This window comes from Citrus sinensis, chromosome 3 (assembly GCF_022201045.2).
Source record: "Citrus sinensis cultivar Valencia sweet orange chromosome 3, DVS_A1.0, whole genome shotgun sequence".
Taxonomy (NCBI): Eukaryota; Viridiplantae; Streptophyta; class Magnoliopsida; order Sapindales; family Rutaceae; genus Citrus; species Citrus sinensis.
This window is the reverse complement of record NC_068558.1, coordinates 19,330,410-19,344,538: the sequence shown is the minus strand read 5'-3', so window position 1 is coordinate 19,344,538 and position 14,129 is coordinate 19,330,410. Positions and strand designations below refer to the sequence as shown.

Below are 14,129 nucleotides of genomic sequence, written 5' to 3'. Positions count from 1 at the left end.
CAGCTAATGCTCCAATAACATTAACTAGCATTGAACCTAAATTGAATAAAGAATTAAATTATTCATACTTTTTTTGCCATAAATATAAGAGCCAATTGAAGTTGATAAGCAAAACAGTTACATAATAAGCAAATTCATTCTCCTCTAAAATGAGTGTTTTCAAACCATTGAACTCAACCTACATATGACTTGCCCTATTGTAACCTTACCCACGTAATATTGATGAACTTAATTCAAGCCTTGATAACATATTATCAAGAGACTTTTTAATTAAGTGAGGCAGCTGTAATACTAGAGATATGTTCAATGCCAACAAAATGTTCGACCACATATCCATTCTTATCCACATAATGTAATACAACAACCATTTGATCTTTGTAGATATATTACGAGACTTATCAATTAAAACAAAAAATAACGAATCATCCATCTCTCTAATAATAGAATTAGTAGTTTTAACTGCAGCACAACTTACAACGTCTTTTTGAATCTTTGGGGATATCATTTACAAATTTAGAGGAGTGTTTCTAAAAGTAACAACATTAATATCTTCATTATGATCAACAAGGAAGCATAGAAGCTTAATAAAATTCCCTCGGTGCTTAAAACATCAGACTCATCATTCCCACAAAATGCTAGCACTTGATTTAAAAGAAACCAAATACAATCAACAACAACATTCAAGTGAGTTTCATATATATTTGAGTTTTCTTGGATTGTCTTTCAAAAAATGTTACAATATGCTATTTATAATTTATCAACCTTTCACAATTTTGCCTAGCTTAGTTATGGGCACTATTGACACCTCCTGTATGAATCTTTAATTTTAATTTCTTCTTCCAATTTTCAAATCTCTTCCCAATAAAAGTAGTACTGCCTGCTTAATCACTGTTGTCTTTTTTGAAAAGATAACAAAAAAGGCAATATGCAAACTTTTCTTTCATACTATATTACAACAAAAAATCAAATTCTTCGAACCAATTTGAAACAAATCGTCATTTTTAATGTCTCAAATTAAAAATTTTACCCCTTAAGTTGAGAAGGATGCTTTTGCAAGTATGCTCTTTGAGCTTGATCTTAAATTTTATAATTATCAATACAAGGTCGTAAGCCAAGGTCTGCAGGCAAATTTTGTAAATTAACCTCATATGAACCATTATTGGTTCTTTTCGGAGGAGACAAAAGTGGTGGTTTCTTTTTAAAAAAGTTCTCCATATCTATTTCAAATAAATAAAATCATTATTAACTTAAATTCCATAATAATAGCTAAATCCTAACAAAATAACTGCAACAAGACTGATTAGTTTAATACAAATTTCATATTACAAAAATATTATTTTACATTACATTGAAGAGGCTCACAGGAATGCTCGAATATTAAACAACATGTTTATAGATTTTATTCATTTGTTTGCATTAAAAAAATGATTATTTTCATTATATAATAAGTTATAAGCATTTCACTTTCTACACAACACCCACTATCCCACTACTTTTCATTTGAATTTTTAATGTTAAAGTATTTCTCACTTTTAACAATGAACATTTACTTTTGGAGTTTTCTATATAACTATCAGAATACAAATTGATGAATAGAGGTGCAAAAGACTTAATATAGCATTCATGTAAGAATCATTAGTTCGCTAGTAAGGCATAATTCCTGTTTCAGATTTATATTTGGTCTAGCTGCAACTACAGTAAGGGATGACATGCTCAACGGTAGCAGTGGCAGATGATAACAGGCTGGCAACAATAGGAATGGAGTCGTCGGCAAATCTACGACAATGGTGGTAGACTGGTCATAACCCACTCAAATCGTGATTTAGGGATTCATGGTTTATTGGGATTTACTTTTTTTTTATTCCTTAAATTTTTTATGGTTAATTTATAAACAATGAGTGTTGTAAGTTAATTTTAAATTATAATTTGATTAAATTTAAAAGTCTTAACCATTTAAATAGATTTAATTTAAAAGCTCAAAATATTTAATATATTAGTATTGGACCTAACAATTAGACGAGACTAAAAGAGCTCAATTTAAGAAATTTTAAGGCGTAGGAGGGGTTTAATTGGGTCCACCCATGTTATTATTGTATTATCTACCTATTTAACACAGTTCAATGCAATTGAAAATTGAAGCCAAATATGATTAGCATAAGAGTAGTGTTTTAATATCATGCAATAAAGTATAATGCAAGCTGTCAAATGCACTAAAAAGATAAAATAGTCAAATAAATTTATATGAAAGTAATTTCAATAGTAAAAAAAAATTAAGTAAGAAAAAATTAAAAAATAATTAATTAATTGTAAACAATTTATTGTTAATTTATATTATTAAAAATATAAATTTACAGAAGTAAGAAAAAATTAAAAACATCCCAATCCCTAGTCCTGACCAGTTTATGGGTATCTCACCTGTAACGGATATGAATCCATAACCAATGGATAATCCGGGATCCATACTCCATACCAACATATATGGATATCGGATAATTTGATAAATCCATCTATCTTATTAAGATTTATTCCAACGCGATTCGAACTAGGGTTTTTCACTCTTCACAACCTTTTTTCTTGCTGTTGTTGCTGCAGTTTCCCTCCAAATTCTCCTCAAAATAAAACAGCAGAAAAATGGCTTCACGTTTTCAGGCAGCTACGCTAGCGACCGCTCCGTGCTATCCAAATGCCATCGCGTGGTCCGACGAGAACTTAATTGCCGTTGGTTCTGGTCATCTCGTCATCATTCTGGTAACCATTACGCTAACTGCTACATTTGTTAGATTTCAAATTTTATACTTTTAATTTTTATTGATTTTTTTCTTTTAAATTCTAATTCTCCAGAATCCAGCGTTGCCTTTTGGTCCTAGAGGACTGATCACGATTCCTGATTGTGAACCGTATCCAATTGGAGTGGTGAAAAGAGAAGGTAAGAGATTGTAGTTTCAAGTTTGCTACTAAAGTATGCTTATTTGCTTTTACTTGTGTGAACATTTCAGATTTTAACATATGTTTAATTTAGAACTGGAACTTTTACAGAGTTACTTAGTGATTGCCTGTTGTCCACTTCTTTAAATCGAGATCGTCGACCTTCTGTTCGATCAATTTCATGGTCTCCTATTGGAATGGCCTCTAACTCAGGGTATGAATTTCAAATTATTTTTGTTTCTCCTTTTTGTCGCCTGTTCTTGTAATGGTCTTTTTTTTTTTTTTAATGTTCTTTAGAACTTATTAATGCTATTTAATTGTGTTCGTGATGTAATTTTATGCAGGTGCTTGTTAGCTGTTTGCACAACAGAAGGACATGTGAAGATTTATCGCCCTCCATTTTGTGATTTTGGGGCTGAGTGGATTGAGGTATGCACTATGGAAACAAATTCATGATGCCAATATTGGGGGTGATAGGAAGTGTGCGTTGTAATTACCCTGGGAATTATTCATATTGCCAATATTGGTAATGCCAAATCTGCTAATATAGTTTGAACTCAACCATATTCCAGAAATGTTAAAATAGAGCATACAGGTCCCTGTAATTGATCTGTATATGTTTATAGTCATTTATTATGTGTCAAATATAATTTCTTAAGAAACTGCTAGCAAATTTTGTTGGTTAACTTTAGTCCATACATAAAATGCCACGTATTGCTTGAACACAATGCATTTCGTTTGTAGAATACTTTTTCATTTTTCACTTTGAATAAACAAAATACTTGAGTAACAAATGATTACCAATTTCTGTTCTTTTTTTTTCTCTCTCCTCTCTTGTGAGTATTTGCACTGTTTACTTTCTATTATTGTATTTGTAATGATTTTCCAGTTTTTGTCTTGAAAGTTTGTTATTTTGGATAATATTGTTTTTGTTTACTTATAGCAAATTAGATTCCAACTTTGTTTTCCTCCAACCTTTCTTAGGTCGTAGATATATCGGATAGACTTTATGACTACCTTGCAATTATTAACTTTGGGGAACCACACATTTCTTCTGCAGAATTTCCTGAAGTAAGTTCTATCATCTACTACTGACCCTTGTTTGTGTTGCTAAATGATGTTATGATGCATTAATTAGCACACCGTAATAACCCAATCAGCCCTTTAGTCTGCAAAATAATATTTGTGTTCACTCTTACTAGGAGAAAACACCAGAGCATGAACCTATTGATGATTTGCCAAACTCTGTACCAAGAAAGGAGCGTAAACGTAGAAGAGTCAACACATCTAGTGTAATGTAAAAAACTCATCTTTTTTTAATTTTTCTCTAATTAGAAGTTTACTTAGTACCATATTTCTTTTTTGTTCATCAGTTGTGCAATTTATTTAATTTAAATCAGGAAAGTATATTATTATATTAATGTTAACTTGCTTGAGAAATGAAATTGGTAAATAGTTTGTAATCTTCTGTAACACATAGTGGAAGGTATGAATAAAGAACTGAATGTTTCTGCCTGGTGAGCTGTAGGATGTGTCATGGATATAGTGATTTATTTTTAGAAGACAAGATAGGTTCATCATTTGGCATGGGTTGGAAAAGGCAGTATTTTTATATGTTGCTTGAAATTGAGAATTTTGGTGCAGAAAATTTCCATTAATCACTTTTACGCCCAACTTTTATATATTTGAGCAATTATGTGATGGTTACGGTGGTGACAAAATAAGAACATTGACTTCCATAAATTTACAAAGAAGGATGAGAATAGGAGCTTCTTGACCTTGTGCTTAGAGTCCTATGGCCATTAGACCTCTATTCCAGTAGGCATCACTCTTAGGGTTAGCATCAGCTTTACATTTTACAGACTCAATGAACTACAAATCATAGACGCGCTGCTGCTAATTTATGGATGCAACAATATTTTTTTATTTTGGAGATACGACATGCAGTCACGAACAAACAACTATATCCTAATAAGGCCTTTAAATTACAACATGGACCTGATTTGGGGCTTTCCTGGGAACCTTGGTGGTCCAATATAGTATGTTAAGTGGGCTTTTCTTCGTCTTTTTGTCAATAATGAATTTAAGTAGTTGTATCTTTAATTTTAGAAGTTCAAACTTACATTTTGTGAACCTCTGGTTGACTGTACAAGATACTTTCCTGGTTGCACTTACCCTTTTTTTTTCTCTTTAACAAATGAATTTTTGCAGTAATGGTAGAAGTAGCAAGGATTCTGATGTTGGCTCTTGCCTTTCCATTGAAATGGCCAGGGTACGGTTTTCCTGTCAAGTTTTTCCTCCATTCACCCATTCCACAAGTCACTTTGTGTATTCTAGTAAGAATTGTAATTTGTTTCTTTTCAGAAATTAGTAGGATTTAACTTATATGGGTATAGTGGGTGCTAGTTGGTTTAACTGGCAAAATCTCTTGCTGTACAAGGTCTACAATTGGAACCTTGCCACCCACATAGTGAGGAGGGGATTTGATAACCATGTTTTTGCTAATTAAAAAAAAAAAAACTTATATAGGTATCAAGTTTCAGTAAGGTTATTTCTACCATTTGTTTCATTTTCAGATTGTTGACTTTACATCTAATAAGATGAAAGACAGTAATACTCATCCAACAGTTGCTGCATCTAAATCTAAAGGAAATTCTATCACCAAGATACCAAGTAATTGCTGTCTCCCACTGATAACCGCTGATCAGTATGCCTCTCGCAGTGCAATGTTGCATTCCCTCGCTGTTGCCTGGTCTCCTGTGCTCAGATTATCATCCAAAAAATATCCAGTTCCTCAAAATGGTTCCTCCAACTGGTTCTCAATTCTAGCTGTTGGTGGGAGGTCTGGCAAAGTTTCATTATGGAGAATTTGTGTTCCAAAATGCTATTCGGTCGAGGACTGCAAGGTTCCTACAACAGCAGTGCTCATTGGGCTATTTCAGGCTCATAATTCTTGGATCACTTCCATCAGTTTAGCAGTGCTTTCGTCTGATTCTTCAAATCCTCAAGTTTTATTGGTTACTGGGAGCTCTGATGGAAGGTGAGTTATGCATAGTAGTATATTTTCATTTGCTTTTAAACTTTTCTCGACTGTAGAAGGTTTCATTTGTAAATGGTTACCAGAGCTCTTAGTCACTGCACCTTTGTGTGTACTTTTGAATAGCTTGGATATGCAAGATAATATTTGTCAAACATAGTCTAACAAAAGAAGTGTTTATTTTACCATTTCAATCATTTGAATTTAATGTAGAGGAGAATGATAAAATAATATTCTAGGATGAAATGTTTATTTTCATATAATATCAATTGGAACCCAATACCCAAAGCATGATTGATGCATTTTGATGATGAATACTTGCCCATTTCCATTATTTACATCAGTGCCGAAACCTATTTAACCCTAATGTTAAAGAAGGAAGAGTTTAATCCGTTGAGTCCCACTGTATTTGTGAGGTTATTTGTTCTAATATATTTATTGTCTTTAATAGTGTGAGGATCTGGGATGGATATATTCAGGAGTTGCAGAAGTCAGCAGAAGCTCACTGTGTTCCATTTTCCCTTTTGAAGGAGGTAGCGCTTGTTTGTTGGAGTATTTTCATTTCATATACAGAGTTAATTAAACCAATGCTTTTTTTTTTGTTTTTCTCTCTTTAATAGGTTGTAACTGTTAATACTGTCCCAATCTCGGTTCTGTCACTCATTTTACCTGTCCAGTCCCCTCGTCTAATGCTCTTAGCAGTTGGCAAAGGATCTGGATCTTTTGATTTGTGGAAATGTGACATAAGTTGTAACAAATTTGATAAAGTTGGCTCATACAATGCCCATGATCAAGTTGTAAGTGTCTTCTTGTTATTTTATCTTCTGCTGCATCTCCATCTTGATTTAATTACTTGAGGGTTTATCAGGTTACAGGTTTAGCTTGGGCTTTTGATGGATGTTGTCTCTACAGCTGCAGTCAGGTACTAAATTTTATGAAGTTCAGCTGCATCATACAATAATTCTTAGTATGACAGGTGTCATATGATGATTTTTAGATTCATACCCGCTCTCTGATGTTTTTTATGCATTAAACTGGTTACCAGTAGCCTTATTTCATATTCAAATCTTTTTCTTCATCAGTTTGTCTGATGCCTTCTGCCAATTTATATATATTCCTAGTTTCACATGTGCTATCTCTAAGTGTATATAAATTAGAAGAAATATCTTCAGCAGAATATCTTTATATATATTTTAATGGCACTTACAAATTTTGCCACAAGATTTCAGCGTGTGGCAAGTCAAGTTGTAGTTGCTCTAGGTCGATATGAGCAGTAGTTGGAAAAAGAGATTTTGCTTATTTGTCAATCTTTTGTAAATTCAACTTCAATTAGATCCAGTTAATATATAGAGTCAATATTTGGTGTGATTTGATCTTCTGCATTTTTAAATGAAGAACTCTGCAAAGTTGTTCTGAATGGCTTGAGCCCTCTTTTAATGCTCAAGAAAACAGTTTTTGATAGTTCTAATTACATGCAAAATTCTAATAATTGTGTCTGCAAAATACTTTTCAATCTGCTAAAAGTAAAAATTAGATTTCTTTCAGAAAATAAAAATCTGAAATATGCTCGCTCTTCACTTCTTAAATTTTGCATTCGTCAAATTTTGATCTCTATAGATAAAAAAAGTAAATTAGATTTCATAAATAATTTGAGCTGCACCTCAAAATATAGATTCAAAACAGCATGTCAATCTCAATTGGAAATTAAGGAGTTGTTTTGGTTTAAGTAGATATTTTTTTTTGTTTCTTTCTTGAATGTATATTTTTTTGTTGTACATTTATTTCCACTTTATGGGACCCTTAAACCAAGAGACCATAGCAGCTGAACTAGGGAAAGAACAGAAAGAAAAATGTATCTAGAAATTCAAAATATTTTATGAGCATGATTATTCATTTTACAATATAATACTTTTTTCCCCTCCTTTCTTGTCAAAATGTTATGTACTTCAGTGCACACAAGCTGTCTCTCCTTTGTCATGCAGGCAAAAAATGAAGCTGCTAATTGAATTTCATTATCTAATGATGGCTGTAGGATAATTTTGTGCGTAGCTGGATTTTTCATGGGAATTCTCTCTCTGAAGTATCGATTCCCACAAACACTCCTGGTCTGCAGAGCTGCACTGATGTATGATGTTACCCTTTCTGTTCTTCATTGACTTAAAAATACTTCACTAATATTTCACTCTAGTTGAATAAAATGTGAATCATTCTATCCAGCTTCCAGATGCATTTGTCTCTTGTCTTGGCATGGCCGTGTCTCCTGGAAATCTTGTTGTTGCTATGGTATGGCATTCTGTCTTCCTGGTATCTCCCCCATTTTTTCTTTTTTGCTAGTAGTTGTAACGGTAGACATAGTCGCCCTCCAGAAAAGCATTTTCCAGCATATAGCCTACATGCTTAAATTTTAGAATCTATTAGATTGCATATGAATGTTTCTGTTATCAAGAATTAATATTCTGCATTTTTTTCACACTAGTTATTTGAATAGACACGTTTAATTGGTATTACTATTATCATTTTCAAAAAAGTTTCTTCTCCTTTTAGGTGCAAATTTAAGTATATTTCACTAGTACTTAGTAGCATATTATGTCTGCACAATAATATTGTTGCTGTTGGATACCAAAGTATTATATTGTTTGATTCTGCTGTTTTAAACTATAAATCAAGATTTTTTTTTTTTGGGAACACTTTTGGTTCACAAATTTTCTACTTGATTTTATTCATAGAAGTGTTCTTTTTTTTTTTTTTTTTCTGAAAAGAAAATCAAATAGTCTTTACAACTCTTGTTCAAGGGGCAATCAAAGTGCTCTAGGATTCATGAAAATATTATAGTTTTTTTAATTGTATCTACAAGAACATTGTCTTGCAAGCCCCCCTTTTTTTTTGGGGCTTACAATTGGAAAAAGGATTTAATACTAATTAAATTAGTTGCATGAGATTAAAACAGGTACACCACTGATCTTTAAGTATTTCATTAATTATCATTAAATCATTCTGTTCATTAATTGATAAGAGGAGGCAGAGTAGAATATCGGATTCTGTAACCTACTAATTTGCTGATACAAAACTTGTCTTTTCAGTTTTTTGTTTTCCCAATATCTAGCTACTGCAAGTCTTTATAGTGCTATTGAAAAGCTGTTGTTTCACATACTGTTAAGTTAAAACTGAAAAAGAAAGTGACTGATTCTTATAGGTCCGCAATTTCGATCTGGATGCATTAGATCACATGTACCAGGCAAGGTGAGTGACTCCTTTCCTACTAAATGCTCTATCAGAGTGTAGTGTGTGTATGTAAGAATTCGTGAATGTGATGTTTGCTGTAGAATAAATTGTTATATAAAACTAATAATAGGATATTAGGGAAATGGATAACTCAAGTTAATAAAAACGTAGGCTGTGTTTGGTTGACCAGAGAGAAGACAGAGGAGAGGAATTTGAATTTCTCTGAGGTTTCTACTGTTCGGTTGACAGTAATGAATGGGAAATCAAATTTTGATGGAACTCCAATTGCTTCAAATAGAAGAATTCGGTTTCCTCAATTTTTTATTTCCAGAATGCAGTAGGTGTAAATTACCATATTTATCCCTTAAAAATCATTTAATTACTGTACGCTGTTGCACATGGTTATTTTATTTGCTATTGCCATTTATAAGAGAGATAAAAATAGGAACTTCATATTTTCATTTAATTAATTAATCATTTTTTTAAAGATAATTACAACAAGTGAGGAAGCTGAAGCTCAAGCCTGTATTCTCTCTGAACATTTCATTAATGTAATGTTGAAAACCAACTGAATATTATTTCTATAATATACTTTATTTATTATATTTTTATTTTTAAATTATATACGTAGAAAATTGAAGAAAATCAAATCAGTTGATAATAATTTTTTCGATTACTATTTGCTTTATTTTTTTTTATTTTAAATGTAAAATTTATTTATAATTATTAATCTAGTAAATAATATAAATTGATTAATATTTTTTTATATTTTTTTAATTTTACTTAAAAACAAATATTGAAATTTTACCAAAAAAAATAAACTCCCCCCCCCCCCCCCCAAAAAAAAAAAAATTCCATCCCTTTCCCCCCTTGAATTCCATTCCAAACCAAATAATAAAAATGAAATTTCCTCTAGCCTCTCTCCTTTCCTCTCCCTTTCTCTGTTTTCCACTTTTTTTCTTTCTTATTTCTTCAAACCAAACACCACCTTAGTGATAACTATAAGCATCAAAAGAATATGAAAGGGGAAACTAGCATAACATCCCATGAAATGGTGACACAAACAAGCCAATCTGAATATTTGGCTTTTTGATCTCAGCTTGAGGAAATTGTCAAAGTTTGAGTTCAGCTTGTGATGGATCGAGTTTGACAATGATGCTCAAGCTTTGTTTAAATATTAGTTTGTGGCATATATTTTCTTATATTTAGACTTTATTTATAGTCAACATTCTAGCCTTTATATATGAGGAATGTAAAAATATATTATGTATAATTTCATGATATAAATCAATAGACGATAATCAATACGTAGGTTCTTGAGCTTCCTTGTCAAAGTCAAGCTCAAGCTGGAGTTGATTTGAGTTGAGCTCAAAAATTAACAAGCTTGAAAATATCAAAGTTGAGCCAGTTTATTTGTTAAGTGAATTGTTCACATCTATGAGAGTGAAAATGGAGGGATCATGTGAGAAAATGCCAAATAATATTTGACTACTGCATTTTTACCCTGATGTCTCACTTTAGAATGTTTTACTCGCTGGAAACATGTTCAGGGCTCAGAGATCAGCTATTGAGTTCTTCTGGATTGGTGGGCAACAATTAGATGTTTTGTCAAATACTTTTCCAAAGTATGGTCACGAAGCTTGCCCTGATTTTTCCGAGAAGGAATTGTCTGTTTGGGAGTCCAATATTTTGTGGTCTTTGCAACAATATGAAGATTTGCATAAGCCTTTGGTTGTTTGGGATCTTATTGGAGCATTATTGGCCTTCAAAAGGTCTATACCACAATATGTTGAATGTACACTACTTAAGTGGCTCTCATCATTGTATCTAGGATCACTCTCTTCATTATATTTGGGATCACATGTTGGCCTTTCTATGAAAACTGTTCTATCACATGTATCTAAAAGTGTATCAAAGATTAGTTCTCGCCAGTTGCACCTCATTAATATTATCTTGAGACGTGTAATACTAGCAGAGCTCAAGGCTGATCAAATCAACAGCAAACTACAGAACTTAGAAGGAATTTATGGCTCTGAAGAGGAGCAACTTACCGTATGGATGGAGTTGCTTTTGAACAGTGAAAAAGAACTCCGTGAAAGACTTGTGGGTTTCAGTTTCTCTGCTTTTATAAGTCTTGGTGCTTATGCGACCTCAACTTGTTCTCAAACTGTGTATTGGTGCCCTGATGGAATTGCACAAATGGAGCAGTGGGTTGCACATAACCATGAACATGTAAGAGATCAACTAAAAGTCCTTGCATCAGAAGTTGCAGGAAGTGACAGAAGGTATTCTTTGTATTTTATTCTTTATGCTACAGAATTCTGCATGATAAATGAATTGCATATTTATGCAAAAATGGCAAACAAACAAGAGATATTTCAGACCTTTTGGCTATCTTGCTACATAATGCTGTGGGTTTTGTTTTCCTTGACATACCGTTAGAAGGCTCTATTCCAACATTTTCAGTAGCAGCTACTCCACTGGATTGAGCCATCCCCTTTAGTGATAGCAAAAGACCAAAAGGACATCGTTTCATGGAATCGCAGAATATGGTTTTTCATAATTTTACCCAAAAAGGTCTTGTTAAACAATATAATGGAAATTAAAGAATTTTTTCTCATTTTAGGAAACTTTGAACTCCATGTAACAAGATGTTGTATCTTTGTTTTATCATTGATACACTTCCTTGAACAACAGGAGCCACCCCAGTAAATATGTAGAAGAAGAGCAGTGTACCTATTGCACAGCATCAGTGCCTTTTGATTCCCCAGAAGTTGCGGTTTGCCGAGGTCTGGAAAGCAGTGATGGAGATAATCAGAAACACAAATTAGTAAGATGTTCTGTATCCATGCAGGTTTGCCCTGCAACTCCTCTATGGTTTTGCAAATGTTGTCAGAGATGGACTTCCAAACTGGCCGCAGAGTCTTTATTTACAATGCCTAGATATCCCGATGATTTCAAATCTTTAATAGAATCTTCTGTTCAAGAAGAAACTCCAAAACCCTTTTGTCCCCTTTGTGGGATACTTCTACAGAGATTACAACCAGAATTTTTACTCTCCCCATCACCAGTATAAGCTGCATGCTGTTTGTGGTTTATACTGTTGTGTAGGTGATTACTGTGGATTTGTACAGTGTACATTAGAGAAACAAGAAACTAATGAAGCTTCAAGCATCCAGAATGACTGGAAGGATAAATATTAAGCAGTCGGGTTTATGTATTTATGTAGATGCAAATTAAGCTTCAAAACCATCCTTGACTGAATTAGATGTCCATAGGGTTTGGAAGGTTTCAAGAGTTGCAGTGACTTGTGAGATTATGTTATGCGTTGCATGCGCAAGAGAGTTTGCATTGATGTAACTTAGTAAATATCAGGTTAGATATTTTGTTTAGTAAATATCAGGTTAGAGATTTTGTTTATGTATTTTAGATTTTTATTTTGATGGCTGAAAAAGATGTATGTTACCGATATATGGAAGTGGGAAACTTCTAGTCATCTATAGAGGATTCTAGAATATTCTTTACTGTTAGATCCCTGAGATTGACAAGGTAGCTAGGTTTCAACTATGATTGTTAACTTTTGTAATTTTTTTTAGGGAAGTAATTCCGTTCCATTTATTTGCTTTATTATTTCCTTCTTTAAATTCCACTTATTTTCTTGAGATTTGATTGTAAAAGAAAAGCTTATATAAGAAATCAGGCATGTTAGATTCACTAGCTTTCTCTAATTCTTGGCAGCTTTATGTACTTTAAATGAGCTAAGTCAATCAAGCTTTGCTAGTAGTTAGATTTGAAATTTAGAGGCTTAAAAGAAGCTGCTGGCCTTGAATTACTTTTAAACCACTGCTATAATGGTAGGTGTGCAAATTCTGATTTTATTTCTACTTTTTTAATCTCTATATTACTTTTTATACAATAGAGAAGAATACCTATTTATATACATTAGACCCTAGGATAAAAATGATAAAAACATGTAGGATATTGCAAATTAGTATCCCTGAAAATTAGGGATTAAATCTCCTAAAATCTGGTGTTTAAAAATTAGTCAACACACAGTTGTAGAATACAGATGACAATAATCAACGCAACAATAATCAACGCAACATTAGTCAACATGCGGCTGTAAAATACAGCTGACATCTGCAACAGTAGGTGTGTGAATTTTTCTTTGATTATTTTAAAATGAAAAGGGAATTAAAAAAAAAAAAAAGATGATGAGTGTGGGAATTGCAGTTGGTGGTAGGATTTTTATTGTTATTACGTTGTGCTAGTTACATGCATTAAATAATGAAATGGCTTATGTGAATTTTTCTTTGATTATTAAAAAAAAAAGATTAATGTTGGAATTTGGTTGCTGGTAGGATTTCTACTGTTATTACGTTGTGCTAATTACATGCTTCAAAAAATGAAATGTCTTAATTGCTACTTTGAACAATTAGATCTCAATGACTGTTTGTATATACAATGTCATTGGCTTGCAGCCGAAGATTGTCGGATCAGAAAAATTCATATGTTTTCCTTTCCAGTGATGTTGATTTTGGCTAGCCACAACTTTGGCTGGTACAACAGTGATGTGTTTGTATAATAAAAGAAAGGTGATCTGGTGATGATATCTCCATCCCATAAGTTTTGTAAACCTATCCAATTTTTAAAAAAATAATTATAAAAAATTTACATTATTTTTAAAATTTTAAAATAAGGAAGAATTTTGGAGAATTAATTAATTAAATCAATCTTAATTTATTTTTTATGACTTAAGATTTTTTTAATATTTGAGTATAAAGATTGATTTGAGATAAGTTTAAATTGACTAGTATACCCTTGTAAGGTAAAAATATCAAGAATTTACTTTAATTTTAATATTTTTTTAATTTTATAATAATCCCATTGTTTCTAATACTACTTTATTAGTATAATTGTGGACCTTTAATTAAGTTAATATAAT

The 14,129-nt window shown here is 32.2% G+C and overlaps 1 protein-coding gene across 10 annotated transcripts; it reads left to right on the top strand.

The window, feature by feature from the left end:
* Window positions 1–2,383: 2,383 nt before the first annotated feature.
* On the top strand, window positions 2,384–12,811 carry LOC102610145 (uncharacterized). Of its 10 annotated transcripts, none has more exons than XM_052438532.1 (16): window positions 2,384–2,748; window positions 2,842–2,926; window positions 3,037–3,139; window positions 3,270–3,354; window positions 3,910–3,996; window positions 4,128–4,222; window positions 5,137–5,197; window positions 5,502–5,965; window positions 6,414–6,495; window positions 6,583–6,759; window positions 6,831–6,884; window positions 7,995–8,087; window positions 8,180–8,245; window positions 9,156–9,202; window positions 10,735–11,469; window positions 11,627–11,764. In XM_052438532.1, exons 1-16 carry the CDS (start codon window positions 2,632–2,634, stop codon window positions 11,685–11,687), a joined length of 2,412 nt encoding a protein of 803 aa, XP_052294492.1. In that variant the 5' UTR covers window positions 2,384–2,631; the 3' UTR covers window positions 11,688–11,764. The 10 variants fall into 10 exon arrangements, with proteins under 10 accessions (XP_052294492.1, XP_006493191.2, XP_006493192.2 ...); XM_006493128.4 differs by lacking the exon at window positions 11,627–11,764 and adding an exon at window positions 11,882–12,811 and having other exon boundaries at window positions 2,390–2,748; XM_015525531.3 differs by lacking the exon at window positions 11,627–11,764 and adding an exon at window positions 11,882–12,811 and having other exon boundaries at window positions 2,686–2,748; window positions 3,020–3,139.
* The last annotated feature ends 1,318 nt before the right edge of the window (window positions 12,812–14,129 follow it).

What these genes read in the sequence shown, in the direction of transcription:
- LOC102610145 (XM_006493128.4), top strand. Translation starts at nt 2,632, where the DNA reads ATGGCTTCACGTTTTCAGGCAGCTACGCTAGCGACCGCTCCGTGCTAT. An exon ending in GTCATCTCGTCATCATTCTG is followed by an intron (nt 2,749 to 2,841) that starts GTAACCATTACG and finishes CTAATTCTCCAG; the next exon opens with AATCCAGCGTTGCCTTTTGG. An exon ending in GTCTGCAGAGCTGCACTGAT is followed by an intron (nt 8,088 to 8,179) that starts GTATGATGTTAC and finishes CATTCTATCCAG; the next exon opens with CTTCCAGATGCATTTGTCTC.